The sequence below is a fragment of the Labeo rohita genome, chromosome 9 (genome assembly GCF_022985175.1).
Source record: "Labeo rohita strain BAU-BD-2019 chromosome 9, IGBB_LRoh.1.0, whole genome shotgun sequence".
Taxonomy (NCBI): Eukaryota; Metazoa; Chordata; class Actinopteri; order Cypriniformes; family Cyprinidae; genus Labeo; species Labeo rohita.
The window spans coordinates 30,484,337-30,509,966 of record NC_066877.1 but is presented as its reverse complement, the minus strand read 5'-3'; the positions used below and the strand labels follow the sequence as shown (position 1 = coordinate 30,509,966).

General features: G+C 34.2%; 1 protein-coding gene across 1 annotated transcript; it reads right to left on the bottom strand.

Annotated features, from left to right (window-relative positions):
- Positions 1-14,700: 14,700 nt before the first annotated feature.
- On the bottom strand, positions 14,701-24,014 carry LOC127170795 (transcription factor 21). The gene is made up of 3 exons (XM_051119052.1): positions 22,797-24,014; positions 17,473-18,181; positions 14,701-15,220 (listed from the first exon to the last, which is right to left on the bottom strand). Exons 2-3 carry the CDS (start codon positions 18,065-18,067, stop codon positions 15,183-15,185), a joined length of 633 nt encoding a protein of 210 aa, XP_050975009.1. The 5' UTR covers positions 18,068-18,181; positions 22,797-24,014; the 3' UTR covers positions 14,701-15,182.
- Positions 24,015-25,630: the final 1,616 nt, after the last annotated feature.

The following is a 25,630-nucleotide window of genomic DNA, read 5'->3' as shown; positions in this document are numbered from 1 at the left end:
ATTTCTAAAGTAAACAGCACTGTGTATCTCTCCAGAAAACAGCTTTGATCCATCCCAGGAATTGATCTGTATCGCAGTTTGTTTGAACAGAAGACATTTCTTAGTCATCGCACAAGACGTGTGTTCTTTGAACCATAAAATAGATTATGCACATTGTAATTTATTCCATGTTCAAACCCATTGTCATGACTTCACAGTTGCAGCGCACAAAGCTTGTTGTAGCGACTGCGAATTCAATTCCAGCCCCCGCACAAGCTCTTGCACAAACACTGCAGGCTAATGAGTGGTGCAGTTGTGATGTTGGTGCTAAGGTTAGTTTCAGGTTCACAGGGCCATGTGGGCACAGGTGGCCCGTCTAAGTGCTCTGAACTTGGGCAAACAAGGCCTGTTTGCCCTGCTGATTGGCCTGGACTGGCCTAGAGGAAAGTCTGAGTCATGATTGATGTAAACGCAACAAGTACATTTACAGTAAACTGTCAGTTTAACGTAGCGGTGAGTGGGTGTCTTTTAAAAAGGGTGTATTTTCTAGTTTGAGTAGTTTGCAACTGAATAAACCGACAAAATTTGGCACATTTTTAATACATTATATCTACTATACATTCTATTATATTCTATTAGAGTATTCGATTTTAAAAAATCCTCGATTCCATTTTGCCTGCATTGAGTAATCGTCCAAATACACGTCCAATTTCTAATTTGAGTAGTTTGCAACTGAATAAACTGACATAATTTGGCAAATTTTTAATACAATATATCTACTTTACATTCTATATACATTCTACTATATTCTATTTGAGTATTCGATTAAAAAAAAAAAATCCTCGATTGCATTTTGCCTGCGTCAGGTAATCGTCCAAATACTTGTCCAATTTCTAGTTTGAGTAGTTTGCAATTGAATAAACTGACATAATTTGGCACATTTTAATACATTATTTCTGTTATATTCTATTAGACTATTCGATTTTAAAAAATCCTTGATTGCATTTCACGTGCATCGAGTAATCGTCCAAATACTCGTCCAATTTCTAGTTTGAGTAGTTTGCGATTGAATAAACTGACATAATTTGGCATGTTTAATACAATATATCTACTACACATTCTATATACATTCTATTATATTCTATTCGAGTATTAGATTTTAAAAAACCCTCGATTCCATTTTGCCTGCATCGAGTAATCGTCCAAATACATGTCCAATTTCTAATTTGAGTAGTTTGCAACTGAATAAACTGACATAATTTGGCAAATTTTTAATACAATATATCTACTATACATTCTACTATATTCTATTTGAGTATTTGATTTAAAAAAAAAAAAATCCTCGATTGCATTTTGCCTGCGTCAGGTAATCGTCCAAATACTTGTCCAATTTCTAGTTTGAGTAGTTTGCAATTGAATAAACTGACATAATTTGGCACATTTTAAATACATTATTTTTATTGTATTCTATTAGAATATTCAATTTTTAAAAATCCTCGATTGCATTTCGCGTGCATCAAGTAATCGTCCAAATACTCATCCAATTTCTAGTTTGAGTAGTTTGCAATTGAATAAACTGACATAATTTGGCATGTTTAATACTGTATATCTACTACACATTCTATATACATTCTATTATATTGTATTCGAGTATTCGATTTAAAAAAAATCCTTGATTGCACTGTGTCGAGTAATCATCCAAATATTCATCCAAATTCTAATTTGAGTGGTTTGCAATTGAATATACTGACATAATTTGGCACATTTTTAATACATTATATCTACTATACATTCTATATACATTCTATTTACTATACATCCTTATACATGCTATATTCTATTTGAGTATTCGATTTTAAAAAATAAAAAAAAAGCTTCAGCATATATTTACAGATTAGTGGGCGGGACTTTTTGGATTCTAGAGAGCATCTGATTGGACAGAAAGTTTGATAAGGAGCTGAAGTGCAGGGTGATGTCATCAAAATTGTTGTTGTTATTAGAGACTGTAAGTTTTGAATGCTTATGACTAGGGATGCACAATATTATCGGACCAATATTGGAATATGAAAAATTATGCCGATGTGTCTTGCCGACAAGGGGAATAACTCACATGTCCTCAGGGTGTGCTAGCGATTACATCATGTTAGCAGTGTGGCTCATTCATGAAGCAATGTTTTGCCTGAATGATGATCAGATTCACTGTTTTGGATCACTGCATTTAATCTGAGAATGCATGTACAGAATGACACGTTTGGTGTGTGATAAACAGTAATAGCACATGCAGTGGCCGCAGTGGCAGCCTCCCCCAGGTCCTAATGCCTGTTTGGTAAGGAGTTTTAATTCTGTAGGGGGCGCTGTTGGTCTGCTTCGAATAAAATGAAAGTAAAAAACATTTAAACTGTTTCTGATTAAATAAAGCAGTAATTGATGTCATATAATCATGAGTGTGTTTTGACTTAAAGGTCAGAAGCTATAGCTTACATGAATTTAAATATATAAATAAATAAATCACAAACATGACACTTATAAATTAAATAATTTTATATATACTGATTTATTCATTAATGTGTAATATGTTACATTTTTTAAACAAATAATGAGCTCTAAAAGATTTTGCTTTATACCATCTACAGATGTTAAATCTTAAAACAGAATAAGGTTACCACTGCATTTTTTTGAGAAAAAATGCAGCAATTGATATACAGTTCATTTGTAGTTACTTTCAAAGCTTCAGTGTACTGTCATTATAAATGAACTTCATTATTGTTAAATTTAATTCTAACAAATAAGTTCTTGTTAAAAACTAACCAAAATTAAACATAATTAGTTTATAATTTCCGCACAGGAGAAACTTGGTGTTGTTTCCAAACAAAAGGAAATATATCGGTATCGCAAAATGGGTTGAAATCCAAAAATCGGCAATATCGTGCATCTCTACTTATGTCTATTAAATGTGAATTTTGTCATTGTTTTGAAACACACAAGCTTACAGATAACCTTAAGGCTAACATATTCATACTAAAAGCCAAAAAACTTCAATTTTGATTTCATGGGGACTTTAAGGGTGTCGCGATATAATATTTAAATGATCGAATAACGCTATCGTGTTAATTAGGGGTGTTGCAATATACTGGTATTGATATTTAAAAAAATAAATAGTACACATACGATAATATTACGCATAATAATCCAGTGCTCCGTTATGGAACGTGTAATTTACGTCATTCATACTCTACACTGGAGAGTGCCCTCTCACATAAAGTCCACAAGCGAGACCATAGACTAATAATAGAACAAATTACTTTTCAGGAAATCGATCGACACTATAATGCAAATTTGAAGTAAAGAAAAAGTGTTCTGTACATAAAAGTAATTTATGGTATTGTGTAGCCGGCTGATGATATGGATTATGAAAGAATGTAATCCATTTACAGATGTCAGCTGTGATGTTTGCTAATGCTAATGCAAGCAGTCCAGAGAGCCAAGTTTCTCTACAACAGTTCTAACGACACACATTTTCACCATGTGTTTGCTATAATTGTTATCAGCATAACAAAGTGACATGAATTTCAGAATGACTCAGTATTTGGGTTGTCTCTCTTTGTTTTTAATGACAGCAGCACGAGAGCTGACATGATCTTTCAATAGAAACAAGAAAAGTTTGAATAGCGATCAAGAAAGTGTAGAAAATGAAATATTTTTCTGTTTTATGTCATTTCTCATGTAATTTCAAAAGCAGTCTTTCTGTCGTTAAAACTTTCCAGGTTTAATAAAAAAATTCCTGAAAATGTACTCATCCTCAGACCATTCAAGATGTAAATGAGTTTGTTTCTTCATTCGGAACAGATTTGGAGAAATTTAGCATTAGATTACTTGCTCACCAATAGGTCCTCTGCAGTGAATGGGTGCCGTCAAAATGAGACTCCAAACAGCTGATAAAAACAACTCAATCTACAAGCAATCCACACCACTCCAGTTAATCAGTTGCATGTTTGTAAGAAACAAAATTTGAAGTTTTTAACTTCAAACCGTTGCTTCCAGCTAAAAAATCTGTCCTGTTCATCTGGCCATAATATAGTTTCTCCAGTAAAAAAGTCGTCTTGTCTGAATAAGGAGAAAAGTATGCACATATCAAACAATGTTTACAAGCAAAAACTGTTTTAAACAAATGTATAGATGGATTTTAATGTGAGAGGACAACAGGGGATGGATCTTTAACATTGGAAGAAGCGTTATTAGTCAAAGCGGCTCGGGTCACAGTAAATGCTGCTACACAAACTGTTATCATTTACATATGTGGAACATCTCAAACTCCATCTCTGCATGTTGCTGTGAGTTTGGGTTTATTATAGCGTTCATCTGGAAACGCAACATGTGCCATTTCATCAGATTTGTAAGGTAAATCATTTATAAACCTATGCAAACTACATCGCAATCTTATCTCAATATGCTAATCATCACGATTTACAAAAAAAAAAAAGCTCAAACCTTCACTTGAGTCTTCTTTGATGTACACATATTCATTAAATGACAGTGGCTGTAGCATTTCTGTCGTAAAGAAATGGCCACATATTAAAGATTAATTGGACATTTAAATTAAGTTATGTTATGTTAATCTAATATTAAGTTAAATTATGTTAATCAATATTAAACCAGGATTAGATCACAGAGTAAAGTGTAAAAACAATTGTCAGGCCGTTGGCGCCTTCCACATGTCTTTTTTGTAATGTGTAATGTATTTTGCATTATGTATTTTAACAGTTTTGTTCATTAAAACCATATGATTTCTTGCTTTTGGTACTTTATTTAAACTAATAATTATTGCCTCATTGCTATTATATATGTATTTTTAAGTAATTTTAAAGGCTATTGTTCACTTACATCTATTTTTATTAGCTCAAACATTTTATTACAATTATAGGGCCCTATGAAATTTCCCCATTTTTATTTTTTTTATAAATAAAAATGTATATATATTTTCATTTTTTTTCCATACTCTGTTTTACTGGTTAAATTAAATTGTATTAATCAAAAGCCTGTCTAATTAATTGATTTTTTTTTTTTTTTTTTTTTTTTTTTTACCAAATTCTGTTTTCCATTACTTTTCTGGATTCCATTTTAATGGTTCCATTAAATTTAAATAATTAATCATTTAAATAAAATTATTTTTAAAAAAAGGAATGTATTTTTTAATTCCTTTTTTTTTTCCCTAGAAAAACTGTGTATTTACATTTTTCCTACTAAATAATTGTTTTGTTATGTTTTTTTGGAGGGAAATTAATTGTTTAAATTAGTTGATCGATTAATCGATATAAAAAAAGACGTTAGTGCCAGCCCTAATTCTGATGTGAGAGAACAACAGGGGATGGACTTTTTCCACTGGAGGAAGCGTTATTATAGATTATGGCCAGAAGCGATGGTTTAAAGTTAAAACGCTTTAACCATGGATTTGTTTCTTAGAAACATGCAGCTTTTCACTTCACAAGATGTTAATTGATGGATTAAAGTGGTGTGGATTACTTGTGGATTATTGTGACGTTTTTATCAGCTGTTTGGACTCTCATTCTGACGGCACCCATTCACTTAAGAGGATCAAATTCTCCAAATCTCATTTACATCTTACAGAGTACATTTTAAGCAAACTTTCATTTTTGAGTGAACTATTCCTTTAAATGGAAATAGATCCAGATTTTCAATGTGGTCTTAAACTTTTGGACCCCACTAGCCACACAGATAGACAATTTAAAACCACAAAAAAGAATTCTATAATAAATACATACTAATCGGTTCAGTAATGATATAAACACATTGAATATTTTCCCCTTAAAGCTCTCCGGATATAAAGCATGCTGTGATTTCGATTGAGTGAGAAAGGCTGAAAAAAAGGCATTTTTAAAAATGGCTCATATGCCCTTGTGGCAATGAAACCTTGACATTCCCAAAATGTATTTTAGGGAAAAATGCATATCTCCCCACTTTGCAAATCGCAGTCACTATCTCGGCGTCTGTGTGTGTGTGTCTCTAGGCCTTGAGGGGCCCGCGGTAATGAGCAAAGCAGGTGGATCATTTAAAATGTGTTTCACAGCTATCTCAGATCTGCAGAGTGAGCGTGGTGGTGGAGATCAATTACTCGAAAGCATTGAGGTATCATCTAAATAACTGTACGTGAATCAACATTCCCTCTGCTATTGTATAAACAGACCTTGACGTGATGTTTGATGGCTTCCCAAAAGATTTCCAGGGTGTCTGTGTAAATAATTCAATCAATGGTGTTTGTTTCGTAAATGACAGTTCCAATTTGTAAAGCCATTGTGATGTTTTCAGTTTGAGAGCTGTGGTAACAACTGCCTTCAGTATTTTATTCTTGTTTAGACATCTATTATTTTTATTAGACAGGCTTTATTTGACAAATCGATCTGAAGTGAGCATGTCTGTTCCTTGAATAGCATCGGTGACGGTCGATATCCTATCGCAAGGCTGCTTTCAGAGGAACTGATGTCATAATCATGTTTAGTGTAGTGAAATGCACAATAAACACACCTGCCCGACGACTCCAGTCTTCATCCCTCCTGACACAAGTGTGACGATCAACGTAGGTCGAATGGCCAGACGGTAAACAAACCCCGCTGCTAAAAGAAACAAGGCAGAACATCATGAAGCTGTCAGGATACAAGTGTTTATTGGGCTTCATTGATTTTTTCCGCTTTATTTCATTGCTGAATTATAGCACTAATCCCATAAACACAAGAGACGGATGAGCAGCACACAAAGTTTTAGCACTGTGAGTGTTTTGCAGTCCGTAGTGGAGCTCTAGGCTGTGTTTAATATTCTGATATGCATTTAAAGGAATACAATAGTTTAAAAAATCTGGTATTATTTACTCACCCTCAGGACATTCTAAACCCACATGCTCTTATTTTTCAAAGCAGAAATTTTTGAAAAATCTACATGCAAGTTTTTTTCTGACCACATCTGTTAAAGAAGAACTCCACTTCCAGAACAACAATTCACAATTCACTCACCCCCTTGTCATCCAAGATGTTCGTGTCTTTTTGTCTTCAGTCATGAAAAATTATGTTTTTTGAGGAAAGTATTTCAGGATTTTTCTCCATGTAATGGACTTCATTGGTGCCCCGATTTTGAACTTCCAAAATGTAGTTTAAATGCAGCTTCGAAGGGCTCTAAGTGATTGCAGCCGAGCAAAACGAAAAAAAAAAAAAAAAAAAAAAAAGATTATCTAGCAAAACGATCAGCCGTTTTTTTTTTTTCGGAAAATAAAAATTTGTATACTTTTTAAGCACAAAAGCTTGTGTAGCACAGGCTCTGAGATGTGCGTTCATGTACTATTGAATCATGTCGAAAGGTCACGCCAAACTTAGGCAGAACTACAGACCCAGTGTTTACAAAGCGAATGCACAAAGACTAAGAAAGTGCAAGTCAAACGCTGTTTACAAACATAAAGGTACAACGATGTCGGACGATTATGAAGTTGTAGGAGAAAATAACATGGGGTCTTTTGACATACTCTACCTTTTTGAGCCGGAGTACACAGAAAATGAACTTGTGGTGATTCGAAGACGTGATTTGTAGTACTGTTGGGAAGTTCGGATCATTTTACTGACTCGGACCTTTGAGTGTCGTTCAGCAAAATGAACGAATCTTTTTTCGAGTCATTTCATTCATTTTAGCAAAATCAGCATCACGTGACAGCCTCTTAAGATGAAAGAACGACTCGAAAAACTCAAAGACTCGAAACAGGTGAACTAATTCCAGTACAAAACCTAGTAGGATGTTGCGCATGCACGACTGAATGAATCACTCCCCGAGACGACTCGTTCTTCCCGACCTGTGGACACGCATCCCAGAGCCTGTGCTACACAAACTTTTATGCTTAAAAAGTATACAGATTTTTATTTTTCGAAAAAAAATGACTCATCATTTCGCTAGATAAAACCCTTCTTCCTTGGCTGGAATCGTTTAGAGCCCTTTGAAGCTGCATTTAAACTGCATTTTGGAAGTTAAAATTTGGGGCACCAATGAAGTACATTATATGGAAAAAAAAAAAAAAAAAATCCTGAAATGTTTTCCTCAAAAAACATAATTTCTTTACGACTAAAGACAGAAAGACATGAACATTTTGTATGACAAGGGGGTGAGTAAATTATTTGTAAATTGTTGTTCTGGAAGTGGACTTCTCCTTTAAGTTAAAAGATGCAGTTTTGTGCATGACCAGGAAAAATAGAATCATTGATTCCAAAAAGGCACCAATTCTCATGTGTGTAGTAACTGAATGTTTGTTTTTAATTTTTGAATTATATGGCTTCAGAAATAAGTGTCCATATGAAATATAGTCTTATAGTCTGCTTTTATAACCATTTTATAAAGCATAATGCTTATATATATATATATATATAACATATGGCTGCATGAGTCATTGAAATAAAACTGAAATTGCAATATGGCTTAGTATTGAATTAAATCATAACAGATGTTCACTGTTCATAACAGTGATTTAATTCAATAAATATATGCACCGACTGTTTCAGAGTTCATTTATTTCTGTCAAAATAAATGTTTAGTGGTTTAACATTTTAAAATAAATAAATGAACACAGCCATAGATATTAGTATTGTAATTTTACAGTTGTAAATGATTTTATAATTTTACTTGATTTGTTTACAACAGTAATATTTTGTGTTTTTAAATATTTTGGGCCAAATTATGCAGCCCTTCAAACAGTAATTTTTTTATTATTTTTTTTATTTTATTTTATTTTATTGCAATTGCAAATTTTATTCACCCATTTGTATTTTCATTTTAATATGAATAAATTAAAACAGCCATAGATATTAGTATTGTATTTTACAGTTGTAAATGATTATATAATTGTTCTTAAATACTTGATTTGTTTACAATAGTAATATGCTGTGTTTTAAAATATTTATTATTAATAATATTATTAATAATAACCACAAATCACAAAATTTTGAGCCAAATTGTGCAGCCCTTCAGAGTAATTTTTTTTTTAAATTGCAATTGCAAATTTTATTGACCTATTTTTATTTTTTTACCCAAACAGTGCAGCCTTATTATAATACTTTATAATTCATTAATACAATTAATAATTTAATTATTTTATTAAATACAATATAAAAATAAAATAATATAAAAATAAAATTTTAATATGAATAAATTAACACAGCCATAGATATTAGTATTGTAATTTTACAGTTGTAAATGATTATATAATCGGTCTTAAATGCTTGATTTGTTTACAATAGTAATATTTCTTGTTTTTTAAATATGTATTAATAATAATATTAATTATAATAATCACAAAATCACAGAATTTTGGGCCAAATTGGGCAGCCCTTAAAAAAATTAGTAATTTTTGGGGTAATTTTGAGTTTGTTTGTTTTTTGCAATTGCAAGTTTTATTGACCCTTTTTTAACAGTGCAGCCTTATTATAATGCATTTTACTTCAGTAATACAACTAATAATTTAATTTAATTATGTTTTTCATAAATATTTGATTTGTTTACGATAGTAATATTTGATGTTTTTGAATATGTAATAATAGTAATATTAATATTAATAGTAATCACAAAATTGTGGGCCAAATTGTGCAGAGAATTTTTTTTTATTGCAGTTGAAAATTGTATTGACCCATTTTTAACCCAAACAGTGCAGCCTTATAATGCTTTATAATTCATTAATACAATTAATAATTTAATTATTTTATTTAATAATGGGCAGCTATAGTCACTATGAACTGCTGTTATATGCAGAAGAGATGAATAACTATTATTTTTTTTTAAATGTCTACTACTGTCATGGAAAAATAAATAAATAAATATTGACTGACTTTTCATTCTTGGAAGAACTAAGACAGGCATTTAAAAGACAACAATAGATAAATAAACTAACCACTAGATGGCGATATTAATGACCCAGTGTTATTTCTTATTGCATTATTATTTTTCAAACCACATTCTTTTAAAAATTCCTGCACAGAAGATCAACTAACAGCATTGTGACAGCACGCGCATAACAAGTCCAGCTCGTTCGAGTGAGTATAGTAAGCACGAGTCCCAAAGGTAAATCGGATCTCCACCTGTACGCCCCACTTGAGCTCTACATTGCTTTGACAGCACTGAGCACTAAAACACAGACCTTTTTGGGGTCATACAACATGTAATAAGGGACGTAACTCAGGCTGTAATTGAAGCCGCTGGTATTATAATAGTACAGCGGGGCTTGTGTTATATGGTGATCGATGGCCAGAGCGCATGCGGGGAGTCATCACACACCTGCTGTTGCCTCCAGAGATGGACTTGGGGCTCTGGTAAGAACATCACCCTGGATGGAGGAGTCAGCCAAATGCATAAATGAAGTCAATACCAATCTCCAAAGACTCAGACTGCAATGCTACGGCCTTAGGAATTCATTCAGCTCAAACTCCAGCAGTTATGGAGCAGCTCTGAGGACCTGTGTGAAAATGACACACATTCTTAAAAATAAAGGTTCTTTATTGGAATCTTTTGGAACCTTTAACATGCATGGAATCTTTCCAGGTTCTTTAGAGTGGAAAAAGGTTCTTTAGATTATTAAAGAGATAGTTCACCCAAAAATGAAAATTCTGTCATCATTTACTCACTTGTATATGTTTCTTTCTTCAGCTGAACACTGTGGAAGATATTTTGAAGAACGTTGAAAACATTTGACTTCCATATAGTCAATGGCTATGGTCAGCTGTTCTATTGTTGTGTTCAACAGAGGAAAGAAACTCATACACGTTTGGAACAACTAGATGAGGAATAAATTACGGAATTTTCATTTTTGGGTGAACTGTCCCTTTAAAACATTCTTCACACTAAGAAAAAACAGTTAAAGGAGAAGTCCAATTCCAGAACAACAATTTACAAATAATGTACTCACCCCCTTGTCATCTAAGATGTTCATGTCTTTCTGTCTTCAGTCGTAAAGAAATTATGTTTTTTGAAGAAAACATTTCAGGATTTTTCTTCATATAATGGACTTCAATTGTGCCCCCGATTTTGAACTTCCATAATGTAGTTTAAATGCAGCTTCAAAGGGCTCTAAACGATCCCAGCCGAGGAAGAAGGGACGCGATTGGTCATTTTTTTCGAAAAATATAAATTTGTATACTTTTTAACCACAAAAGCTTGTGTAGCACAGGCTCTGGGATGCGTGTTCACAACACTACGTACTATTGAATCATGACGAAAGGTCACGTGGAACTACAGACCCAGTGTTTACAAAGCGAACAAAGTGCAAGTACAAAATGCTACAACGATGTCGGACGATTCTGAAGTTGTAGGAGAAAATAAGATGGAGTTTTTCGCCATTCTCTACCTTTTTGAGACGGAGTACACAGATGATGAACTTAGATGTGATTCGTAGTAGTGATGGGAAGTTTGGATCATTTTACCAACTCGGACCTTTGAGTCTCGTTCAGCAAAATGAACAAATCTTTTTTCGAGTCATTTCATTCATTTTAGCAAAATATAATTAAAATGTTACGTGTTACTTCCCTAACACATCTACTGCTTACACAAATGTTGATCACACTACAAACAAAACAAAACTATAATGCTATAAAAAACAGAAAAGATTAATTAATTGTTTACCTGGGTCTTTAGTCTATGATTAGCTCACCTCACCTCTTATCTGACAAGTTTTCGGATTTGAGTTGTTCGTTCATCACGTGACCGCACCATAAGATGAACAAACGACTCGAAAAACCAGAAGACTCAAAACAGGTGAACTAATTCCAGTACAGAACCTAATAGGATGTTGCACATGCGCAACTGAACGAGTCACATTAAAGATCTGTTCAAAATGAACAAATCATTCACGAACGTGCATCCCAGAGCCTGTGCTACACGAGCTTTTGTGTTTAAAAAGTATACAAATTTTTACTTTTCGAAAAAATTGACCAATTGTTTTGCTAGATAAGACCCTTCTTCCTTGGCTGGGATCATTTAGAGCCTTTTGAAGCTGCATTTAAACTACATTTTGGAAGTTCAAAATCGGGGGCACAATTGAAGTCCATTATATGAAGAAAAATCCTGAAATGTTTTCCTCAAAAAACATCATTTCTTTACGACTGAAGACAGAAAGATATGAACATCTTGGATGACGGTGAGTACATTATTTGTAAATTGTTGTTCTGGAAGTGGAGTTCTCCTTTAAGAACTGTTTCAAAGGTTCTTTGGGGACCCACAATTGTTTTCTACAGCATCGCTGTGAAAAACCCCTTTTGGAAGCTTTAGTTTTAAGAGTGCAGGTGAAGTTATACAGGAACTAAATCCATAAGGACCACCCCTATTTTACTGTAAGCGGGATCTCTGAGGCCAGACGTTCGGGGGGGGTTAAAACCTGCCCGACAGACTGAGACTATAATTAGCTTCCCATACCACAAAATGCTCCAGTTTAATTATATCCACCGAGGGCCATTAGCAGCAGAGAAACTGCACTTGCGAAAACTTAAAGACGTATTTTACACACCTCACCTGAAAGGTAAACGTGCTGGATGTTTCACTCTTGCTAGTTTTTTTCTCAGAGAATCTGCTCCTCTCATCTATTATCCAAACACCACCACGCGTTCGTTCGCTCCTAATGGCGGTGTTCTGTTTGTAAGTGACTACAGTTTGAGGGTTCCCTCGAGAGGCTTTTAAAACAAAGGGGAAATGGCTTAAACAAATGTGGCTTCTTAGTAGGGGACTGCTGGGAAGCAAATTCATTGTTACTCTCTCTGAAAAATCTGTCATTGGAGTGGTACCCTTTCAAAATACGTACTTAGATACTAATATGTACACTTTAGGTATTAATATGTATCTTTAAGGTACTAACATGCACCTTTTAGAGACGTACAAGGTATAAAAAGTAACGTTAGCCCCCCCTTTTATAGGTATTAAACAAAATCCCAGCTTTCAAATTGAAGAAATTCAAACAATAAATATTGTTTTGTGGCTCTTGAATGTGTCGTCACAGATCGATGTAACGTTAGCACCCCAGTTCAAGAGGTGAACCGATTATCTCTTCCTCTTTACTAGTTATAGCACTAAATATGAATGAACATCAGAAGATATCAATACACAGTATGATTTAAGTCCACGGACGTTAATCTACTCTTCAGTCTGGTTTGTTTGTAGGACAAAACGGCAGATTCGGCGTTGTGATTGGTCAGGTCGCCTGTCAATCAAACTCAGCTATTCTATTTAAAAATGTATTTTGACTGTTTAATTGAATAACCGATAACACAAAGCAGAATTCCAGTAAAATAGATTCATCTGAAAGGTAAATTCACATGCATTTTATGAGTATATATACAGGCATATGAATATGTGCACATCCAGTCAAAAGTTTTTGAACAGTAAGATTTTTAATGTTTTTTTTTTTTAAATAAGTCTCTTCTGCTCGCCTGCATTTATTTGATCCAAAATACAGCAAAAACTGTAACCTTGTGAAATATTTTTACTATTTAAAATAACTGTTTTCAATTTGAATACATTTTAAAATGTAATTATTTCCTGTGTTTTCAAAGCTGATTTTTTTTTTAGCATCATTACTCCGGTCACATGATTATTCAGAAATCATTCTAATATTTTGATTTGGTGTTTAAAAAAACATTTATTACTATTATTATGTGGAAAATAGCTGAGTAGGATTTTTTCAGTTTTTTTTCAATGAATAGAAGGTTCAAAAAAACAGCATTGATCTGAAATACAAATCTTTTGTAACATAAATGTCTTTATCATCACTTCTGATCAATTTAAAGCATCCTTGTTAATAAAAGTATTAATTTCTATAAAATGTATGTATAAAATGTCAAATGTGTGTATATATGTATATATATATATAAATATATATATGTATATGTCTATATATAGACTGACTCCAAGTTTTTGAATGGTATAGTGTAATAATGTTATAATAATAGTAATAAATGTTTTTTGAGCAGCAAATCAAAATATTAAAATGATTTCTGAACGATCATGTGACTGGAGTAATGATCAAATCAAATCACAGGAATAAATTACATTTTAAAATATATTCAAATAGAAAACAGTTATTTTAAATAGTTAAAATATTTCAAAATTTTACTGTTTTTGCTGTACTTTAGATCAAATAAAGGGAGGCTTGGTGAGCAGAAGAGACTTATTCAAAAAACATTAACAATCTTACTGTTCAAAAACTTTTAAATGGTAGCGTACAATTTAATTTCCCATATTTTAATTGAAGATGTCTGAAATATACATCTAATTCATGGAAATATTTAATTATAACCCCATTAAATACAGTTAGTATTAAAAGTATTAAATGTAAAAATAACACTATAAACAACATGCCACTTTGGGGACTCATCACACCTCAAGGGTCTAATTTTATCTTTTTACATCAAAATAAATAATATAATTTTACTCCACAAATCAAAAACATGAATGTGTCCCCAAATCTCTCATTAACAAATAGACAAAAACTGTGATCTTACCCTGTTTTACCTTATAATGTAATTGTATGTTTGTGCTAATGTGATTAGACGTGGCACATAAAGTTGTACAATATTGCACACTTTAAATCACTTTTAAATCACAGAAAAACCAGAAGTCTTGCATTTTATATATTTTTATTTGTATATACGTTTGAATTTTTTTGTATTTAAATATTTTTAAAAAATAAATAATCATATAAAATTCAATCACAAAAAGTTAAAAGTCAAAAAACAAACATTTTTAATAAATAAAAAGAATAAATTAACAAATAAATACTGTTGTGATAAAAATGTCAATTTGTGACAAAATGTCACTGCTGAATGTGGCTGTTAGGCACATTGCCAGGCCAAACCCTTTCGATTTGCTTTCAACAGTGAAGCACATGAAAACAAATTCGAACTGCCGCCCTTTTGCCATTCTCTCATCTTGCACACAGGCACAAGTGCCACGGCTTTGTCCCGTTAAGGCCTCATTCACAACAAACAACGCACGTCTGGATGAGCAAAAGGGGGCCTGATTCTAACCCACAACAAATTAGAATATAAAAAGTGTCCTGAGTGCCAGGAGGTGTAGCACGGTGAGAAGTCTGCAGATGTCGCGGAGTCGTCGTGCCATGCCACCATTGAAGAGGAGCGTGAGAAAGGAGGGAGAGGCGGCATCTCTCTTCACGGCCCATGCCGCAGTTAATCCCACTTTATCCAAGAGAGCCGAGCTGTCAGATCTGGAGTTGGAGAGCACAAAAGCAGAGCAAACATGAGGCTTTAGATACATTTTAATGACCATTTAACAAGTCGCTGGTCTAAGGCTAACAAAGGCACACTTATTCATTAAAACCCTCCCCCTTGAAGAGCTGGAACGCTGGGATGTGGTTAACTAAGTACACAGCTCCCTTTCAGCTCAGTGAAAATACTTGTGTCTTTAAAAAAAAGGAAGTTGGACAGCTGGGAATAAACTGCACAGTCAGTATTAACAATGGGAACTGTTTAATCATGTAAAACAACGCCTGTTTGAGTGACATAAGCCCTATTGAGGACGTATTTGCATATGCACTCCTAATAAACAAGTCATTTACCTCATATGCCCCGCAAACAAGGGGAAGGGACATTTGTGTGCGTGGGGAAAATATCCAATCTGTTCCTAATACTTCAAAATGCTGGTTTAAATGAATACAATTGCTGCAATAAGACTAAAATTGCCCAAATGTTGGATCTAATTTTCTTGTCATGGTTTAAAAATGATCAAAGATGTTTTTATAAACCAATGAGGGATTAAATTTTTTAATTCATGTTTATTTGATTTTTTTTGGATACTGGAATGAATTACTTGATTTGCAAAAAAGTGCATTTTGTGTGTTTTACATCTGTATTTTATCTGTATATATATATATATATGCATTTGATTCACTAAAACGAACCGGTTCTACACTCTTCGTTTCATATATTTTTGATTCACTAAGGAACACTTTCTTATAAGTGAATTAAATGAACTGTTCACGTTATGAGTTGTACATTTCTGCAAACAGATCCGGTTCACAAGAGTCATTCGTTTGGGAATCGAACTACACTGCTTGCGCTGTTCGATTCAAGAATCGGTTAATAAGAATCATTCGTTCGACAATTAGACTACACTGTTCGCGCTGTATATTTTGATTCAACGAACCGGTTCGTTGGAGTCGTTTGGTTTGCGCTTTTGAAATTTACATTAAATGTTCAATGTAACCTTTTCCTCAAATTCTATTTGTTTTACTATCTAAATAAATTAAATTAGAAAACAGTACTCTCTTTTTTCACTTAATGGGCAGCTTATGTTAAAAAAATTGTGCTGATGTTCCAAAGACACCAAATTGACGTAAAAAAAAAAAAACGGGGTCATACAGTATATGCAAATAAAACATCAAAATCTTACGTCATAATACTTTTTAAAAACAATTTTAAATTAATTCATATACTTTTGATTCACTAAGGAACTAGTTCTTTACAAGTGAATTCGATTAACTGATTACGTTATGACTTACAGTTTTCTGCAAACAGAGACGGTTCACATGAGTCATTTGTTTGGGAATCGAACTACACTGCACTGCAATGTATGTTTATGTTGAAAAGACGTCAAAAAACGGGTCATATATGCAAATAAAACTTATGTCAAAAATGACGTCATAATTACTTTTTAAAAATAAAATGTATTTGGTTCATTCTTAGATTCATATACTTTTGATTCACTAAGGAAGTGATTTAGATGAACTGTCCACGTTATGAGTTACAGATTTCAGCAAACATATCCGGTTCACAAGAGTCATACGTTTGGGAATCGAACTACACTTCTCGGGCTGTTTGATTAAAGAATCGTTTAATAAGAATCGTTCGTTCGGCAATTAGACTCCACTGTTCGCGCTGTATCCAGTGAACTGGTTCGTAGGAGTCGTTCCGTTTGCGCTTTTGAAATTCATAGGCTATTACATTTTCAATCCAACTTTTTGCCCAAGTTTTATTTATTTTAATAAATTAAATAAAAAATAGGCCTACTCTGTGTTTCTTTTCACCCATTTGCCAATTGATGTTGAAAAGACAAAACCAGTTTCAGTGTGGGATTAACTTCCTATGTTCACCCAATTACCAGTGAAAGAAATTGCCGTTCAAACCAAATTTAAAATGATGTTACAGAATCTTGATCAAATCTTGACTAATATTTGGTTAAAACTGGGCACTAATGATCTCAAACTGTGGCCAACATTTTAAGCCTGCACTGTAAAAATGATTTTCAAAGTTTTAAATAAAAAAGGTTACTGGAGTATGGCCTATGCTACAGAAGAACATACAATTTCAATCATTCTACTTAAAAACGTCACGTTTAATTCAGAGTTACTTTTCTTATCGATGTAATTCCTTGTGAAACTTACTTTTAATTTCTGAGTGAAAGTTATTTCTACGACATTCTACGACAGTGTAGCCTACATGTATTTTACTGTCATCTTACCGCTTGTGTTCCAGATGGCGTTGGTCTGATTCTTATAGCCGTTCTTCATGCATTCATCCACGTATGACTTGGGGTCACAGCCTGACATGAGGATTTCCCTAAGCAGGGCGATGTAAGCGATGGCCAGTCTTAACGTGTCTATTTTGGAGAGCCGTTTCTCGTAGGGAAAGGTGGGCACGTGGCAGCGCAGCTCCTCAAACGCAGAGTTGATGCTGAGCATCCTCTTCCTCTCCCGGATGTTGGCGGCGTGGCGCTGCACCTTGTACGGATGATGAGACGTCAAGCGCCGCTGCTGCTGCTGCGTTCTGCGCTTGCCGATCTCATGGGGTTCGTCCACTAAGGAGCTGTCCACTTCAGCACCGACCTCCAGCTGCGGAGACTGCGAGTCTAAGTCCGTGAAGGTCAGCTGAGCCTCGGGGAACACGGACTGGCATCCGAAAGAGGACCAGGGAGACAGCTGACCTGTCATTGCACTGCAGTCAAAGAGCAGCGTGTCCAGCTGAGACTGGAACTGGAAGTTGGGGTCCATTTGGCCCCAGAAGGCAAAGTCTGTGGCAGCATCTTGAGCATCGAAATCAAAAAATATGTCTTCCATTTTTCTTCAGATGTCACGTTTGAGGTTTGAGCTCTAACTACCGTGCGTAATCTGGGCAGTGCTCGGCGTAATGGCCATTAAATAGCTCCAGGTCTCGCCGCAGGGTGCTTGTCTCTATTCAACAGGTTTGAAAAGGAGCTCATTAGGACGCGTGCCTCCTCCTAATGACTCTCTGGCATTTCAAAAGCACTGGACGGCATCGGTTGATGCTCAGAGCACGTGTCCAATCATAAAGTTATCTTAAGCTGTTTCCTATTCGGTTTAAGCAGCGGACTAATATTTACTGCACCAACTGGACGATCTTAAGTATTTACTTCATGTCATTAAATTGTTAGTTTAGTCGTCTGGAACATGGGTGGCCAAAGTCCTAAACACCTGTCGTACCGGTCATGCTTCATCATCTGAAGCGTCTAGAAATTCTAGAAATTATTTTGGGAATATATATGCATATTTCAAAAACATAACCGTTCTCTTTTATATGAGATTTACTATTATTATTTTTACATGCTATTGCAAGAACGTATTAGCAAATGTTGCGGACATACTTTTTTTTTTTTACTTTGACAAGCAATGTTTAAATTTTGTAATAAACAAAAATACAATGAGATAAATAGCACAGTCTGAACAAGAATCCTTCACATTTTCACATTAAATTGATATGTCAGCAGTGCGGCTAAATGAAAATGTTCATCCCGACTCCACGCTTTAAATAGAACTGCTGTGCAGCTAATTCTGCAGGTAATTTAACTAGTAATTTATTTCTAGTACAAGCAAACCCCGTTTTGTCTCTTCATATCTTAAAATTGTATTGTTTACATCATAGTCCTAAAACACATGCGAAGAGTGTTACAAACGTGTTTTTTTAGTATAAATGATTGTAAATGATTGTATTTCATTTTACCTGATTTTTTTCACTCATTGTATTTTTATTTTTTTAATGCATTATTTATTTATTTATTGGTAAATTTCTCCCGCCTGTCATCAGGGTTCACTACAATAACATATTAACCTGACATTAACCATATCGTAATTTATTTTGCTGTATAGGAAACATTGCAAATAATTCTATCAAAATTAAAATATTTACATAAATGTTTATATTTTATATCTTGCATATTTTAATTTTATTTGATGCATTTGGCAAGCGAAAGGGCTTAAATGCACACTGTAAGTACTTATTCATATTTGTAAATTACGTTTTCTGAATGATTTTATATTGACGTTTAACGTTTATTAAAAAATGACAATAATTTTGATAACGAGAGCACAGACAAGAATGATATAAAAAATAAGATTCCTTTTTTTTCTTAATCATAATAAATAAATGAATGACATGCCAAATTTACTAAAGAAGCACTCCATAATACAAAAGCACAATCATTTGTTTGTAATTAAAATTTTTTCTGTTGTATAATGCTTTTTGTTCTCAATTACACATTAGATTTTAATTGTCCGATATAGAATCTCATGAGGGATTTATAAAGCAATAGTGTTTAAACCTGAAGTGGACACTGAGGCGAGGCTTGTCAGAACCTTCTGCTCTCCAGACAGCAGGCAGCCTGACACTGAAGAATACTGCTGTCAGATGCAGAGATCCAGCCATTCTCCACATCACAACAAAACACTCAACTATTTAGACTTGGAAAGACCTTCAGAGAGCCTGTAAATCTACAAATCTTTGTGCAAAATTAAAATGGTCAGTCTAGAACGAAATCTGCTGATTTAATACAAGACCTTGAATTGGCTCATGTGGCCCTCGAGTCCAATACACCAAACCATCTGCTTTTGATTAGTCTCTGTTTCAAGTTGTGTCCTCTTGGAAGTTGTTTGCAGGATAATGACATCGTTTTTGCGATTAAAACCATAACATGTTCCTCCACACCTGGTTTTCAATGCATCCAGTAATAATATGATGAGGTGGAAGTTTGTGCTTTATCAATATCTGTCATAAATAATATGACAAGTGTAAGTGCTAAACATTAGTAAAAAATCTACCAAATTGAATCTGATTTTTACCGATAAACACAAAGAGCATATTAAGACGGACCTTCAACGCGCTCTGAGATTAAGTGAAAGTAAATGCTTCGGTGGAAACTGTGTAATTTTAATGTGAACATTTAGAAAAAGAAAGTTTGATCTACACATCTTTTTTATTAGTAGTCTTTCGCCAGTAATCTTCACCGAAAATAGCATTTTACAAAGAGCACTTGTCAATTGAAGGAATGACGGTATTAAATTGAACACAGAACAAGGAAACATTAAGCAAACATGAAAAACTAAGGTGGTAAGAGGGCGTTAAAAATGTACACACCATATGATACATTAAAATAAATTAATAAAAATGAATAAATAATTTAAACAAGCATTGATGCCTTTTGTTTTACTAAACTCCGAGTTAGCCTACTCGGTGAAGCAGACGCATATTTAATGAACGATAGTTTAAACTTTAGCTTTTAATCGCTGAAAACCTCAGTGAATGTAGTCATATGTAATTTAAAAAAATACAAATCGGAACTTTAGCACCTGCGCGAACCACTGGAATTTCAAATGAAAGCTGACGTAACGCTTCTTTTATAGGCGGCAACTTTCGAAAATTCGAATGTGTTCGAAATGTAACCGTTACCTCGGAGGATCAAGATGGTCAAATTTGCGTCTGCTCTCACAAAAAGCATTCGTTTGGCATCGAAGACTTGGACTTTTCGTAATTTTAAAATGAATTACTGTGACTGTCTGCTTGTTAAGCGATTTATATGTTTATATTGTTGAGAAGTGGTTAGGTTTAGCCTAAGGCTTTTTTACATTTACCGAGAACTAGTTAACGCTGCTTTGTGGGCGCTTCTAATATGATGACGAAAGAAAAAGAAAAATTGAAAGATGTTTTCTTTCTTTCTTAAGCCCAATGTAATCAACCTCTCTATATTTTTTCCAATTGTAAAATCACAGAAACGCGTTCCTGTTTTCTTCTTTTGCTATTGGAGAAAATGGGAACGCAAAAATTATATTTGCTTTCACCGCTATCTCTCCACTTATTTTTTTTAATGCAACAGCATTAAATTGAACGTGCTAGCTAGATTTCCATATTCACTTCCAGTTATTTTTAGCTGTACAAAACATGTAGTTGTTCTCCATGATATCCCAAACTGGTTTTCTTATAATATTATGATCTATTGTGGTAATTATAAACACACTGGTTTGTAGCGCAAATAGTTTAACATTTTGTTGCTTTTGTGTCCTAAATCTCTCACGTTCACAGAAAAGTATCGCATGGAAGTTTACCAAAGTATGACGACTTCCTCTTCTGAGAAACCCAGAATGCAAAAACAGTACCCTGATAATATTTTCTGCTGAGAGAAAATGCATTGGATACATTAAAGTGAGTGTAAACCTTTAGTTGCTACAGACTTCATTTCAGTATAGCGACATATTTCCAATTAAAACTGAATATTTAATAGAGGACGGGGTTTTATTTTAACACTCCTTCTCTCCATCCAATGCGTAGCTAACTGTAGGAGGGGCGTGGCTACAGATACCCCGCCCAGCCGTCAAACTGACGTCATTAGAAAAGAAACGCGATTCCAGAGATGTTCAGATTTTGATTAAAGATTACCAAGACAAACTTTTTTAAAACTTGCATGGATTAATTGTTCACCTCAAGACTAGCAATGTGCCTTAAAGTAAATAGAGTACATTTTTTTATGATGACTTTATAAGAATGCTGTCAGCCTCTTTGAGTTGCGTTATTGCAAAGTTGTGGTAATCTTTCCAGATAACTAGAGTACCAAAAACAACTTTTTGTGCTGAAATAACAGTGTTTGTTCCACTGAAGCTATTAGAGCTCTTATCTGCGGTTACCGCAGTCACATGTCAGACATGCTCTGCTGTGTTTGAAGGGCATGAGACGGTGATTGTTCTGCGCTGTTTACTTCTACACACTTGGAGCACAATCAGTTTTATCAGTACAGGGCAGGGCGATTTTATACTTTGAACTCTTCTCTAAGAGCGAATGGGGTCACAATCAACTTAGATTAGTGCAAAGCATTTGTTTACTCCACTTGTTTTGTTTTTGTTTATCACTGCAGTGCTTTACAAAGGTCCCAGTACTCTTGCTAATAAGCCATGCTGTTTGGTTATGCCAGCAAGCTACACAGACCAGAACGACCGAGTGTGTCGACACAAATATCTGGTCTGCTGAACACTTACAGATTGCGCTTGAGCAAGAGAAAACCAAATGCAAATGATGCTGTTCAATCAATTGTGGTTATGGTCCAGGTTACACAGAATGACGTCAGGGTTAAGTAGTGCGACAGATTTAACATGACTGCTCCAGGACATTACTGAATCTTACATGTTCAGCCAAGAAGGTAGACAAACGCTAGCTGTGCAGATTAAAGGAATAGCTCACCCAAAAATGAAAATTTGATAAAAATTTACTTAACCTCATCCAGACCATCCAAGATTCAGAACAGATCAGAACAGATTTAGAGAAATTTAGCATTACATCACTTGCTCACCAATGTATCCTCTGCAGTGAATGGGTGCCGTCAGAGTTGGACTCCAAGTCCAAGTGAAAAGCTGCGTGGTCAAATCTGTTCATTTTTGGGTGAATTATTCCTTTAAATGCATTTTTGCTTTGAACTCTCATTTTAATCAACTACAACTCATATTGAAGGTATTATTATAACAAAAAAATTTTTGGTTTACGCTATAGAGGACAAAAGTTTGAACACACCTACTCATGAAGGGCATCCTTTGTGTTGGAGTGCTGCATACTTTCTGGCCACTTTCCACTCCAACTCATCCACTACAGAAAGAAAAAAAAGAGAAATAATTATATATAATTCAAGTTTTGTATAAAAGAAAGTACAGACAATTTATATTTGTCTACAAAACAAATTAAAATTTAAGCTCAAGTCTTTAGATCAACGGGGTTTTAAGATCACGACAAACAAATTCAGTGAAGTGTGTCCAAACTTTTTACTCGCATTGTTTTCCGTTAGCTCTGTTTGTTCTTTGTGTTGCACTTGTTGGAATTAATTCTGTCTCATCACATTAGCAATGCAAACTAGCTGATTGTCCAGGTCATTTGTTTGTACCGCATATGTGTGTTTGGCCTGTTGGATCAGCGCCTTGATCTGCCCAAATAAACAAAATGTCTAAACAATCAGTGCGCCTCCTCACATTCCAGGTGCACATTTCAGTTAGTAATTGGGTTCAGAGAGGGAGAGAAAGGAAACAACATCCTTGTATTACAGTCTGGAGAACCTTGATATCCAAGGCATGCTTTCAGCTTTGGTTGAATATAATCAGAGCATGTAGGAAGCCTGTGAGATGCCCATCAGTGGGTAAGTAACAAACTGGCCGTTGCATTAAAAAAATGTCTCTTTTATTTAAAGGGGTCATCGGATGCAAAGTTTACTTTTACATGTTGTTTGAACATTAATGTGTGTTGGCAGTGTATGTACACATCTACCCTGTAATAATAAAAATCCATGCAGTGGTTTTTAATTAATCTTTAAAAATAATATCCCTTTTTTCAGATCGAGCCATTCTCAGATGCCTGTCAGAGAGGCCGCTCCCACGATAGTTGATTGACATGAGCGTCTTACCTCAGATCAGCTGTAACGGTCCGACCTCCATTGTTTTGATGCCGGAGCAGGGATGTAAGTTAGACGAGAATAGAGGTGTTGTGTTGCTGGATGTAATAATGAACATAGTGGTCGTCATTTACTCCCGACATCTGAGCCGCTGAAGATACAGTGGATTACGTTTGTTTGTGAAGGGAATGCGCCTCCAGATCTACACATATCCGTCTATGTTCACGCAAATCATTCGTGATCCAGCTTCACTTACAGCAGAAGTGAGTATAAGGGTTTTTTTATGCATCTTTGCGTTCGCCTTTCCTAATAACATGCTACTTAGCAAGTTTAGTGGCTAAACGCAGCTAAATGCAGCTAAAGTAAACAGGCTTGTCACTCCACAGAGAGAAGAGTGGGGGGGGTGGCGAACAGAGCTCATTAACATTTAAAGCAACCTCGACTAGAACAGGATGGTTTTTGCAGAGCTGATTTTGACAAGGTAAAAAGGGTGTTGTTTTACACTACCACTGAGAATTTTTAATCAAAGTATATTATAGACTTTTCATGAAGACCCTAAGGAATCATATCAACTTGTGGAAAATGGGCATCTGTCGCCCATGTTTAAGCAACATACAGAATAATCTTGCCGTTCAACAACCCATAACTATTGAGACACTATTTAGAAACTATTGAGATGGCTTTTTTCCATCCTGTGCAGTGTTGGGGAATGTTATTTTCAAAGTAGTGCATTATAATATTACATCAATAGCAACTAATCAGATTGTTTGGAAATACATTTAAAATAGAAGTGAAATGTTATAGATATGACAAAGTTTGTATGCAATGACATACGCTATTGCACTATTGCACTATTGTTTTTTTTTGTTTGTTTGTTTTTGACAAGGATGCATTAAATTAAATTTGTATTTCTAATAAATCCAGTTCCTTTGAACTTTGTATTAATCAAAGAAACAACAAAATACTCACAGATTCCACAAAAATACTTAGCAGCTGGTTTCAATTTTAGTAGAAGAAGAAATGATTCTTGAGCAGCAAATCAGCATATCAGAACAATTTCTGAAGGATCATGTGCAGTGTTGGGCACAGTGTAGTTACTTCTCACAAATAGTAACTGAGTTAATAACAGAGTTACATCATTATAAAAGTAACTAATTACCAGGGAAAGTAATTATTGTGTTACTTTTTTAAAAAAAATAAAATGTCAAATGTCAAATAACTTGGATCCCCCCCAATATTAAATATGTTAAATGAATGAAATTTAAATGAAACGAATAAAATTTTTTAGTTTACTCACCAGACTAATATTAAATATCTGATATAGCTTAATGAGCTTAATGGCACAGTTTTTAAAATATCTGACACTTAGCATTTAGTCAAGTGTTATAATATGACATTATGATAATTTAGCATTATAGTAATTAGAACTTAAGTATTTAGAATGACAATGTATGAATGCATATTTGTCATGTTGACTGAACATAGGAATGGTGGTGGTGCTTAAGATATTGCTTGTAATTTAGTGTTTCTATAAAAAAGGGTGAAAAAACTAAAAATAATACTGATAAGATAACAAAACTACTACAAATTCTACTACTAATAAAAATATAAAACACCCCAAGGATTAATAAGCTGCTGGGTTAATGAATATTAATCACGTTGTCGCTCAAACTGATTTGCTGAAAACAAATACAGCTACGCTGCGCATCCGTTCAGATGAACTGAAAAATAAAATTATTCTAATATTATAATAAATTATAGTAACGCCGCATTTTATTGTCAGTAATGGTAACGGCGTTGTAACGGGGGAAACAGTAATTTGTTTGATTACTCGTTACTAATAAAATAACGCTGTTAGTAACGCCGTTATTCCCATCACTGATCATGTGAAGACTGATTTAATGGCTGCTGAAAATTCAGCTTTGCCATTACATTTTAAAAACTAGTCAAATAGAAAAGTTATTTTTAA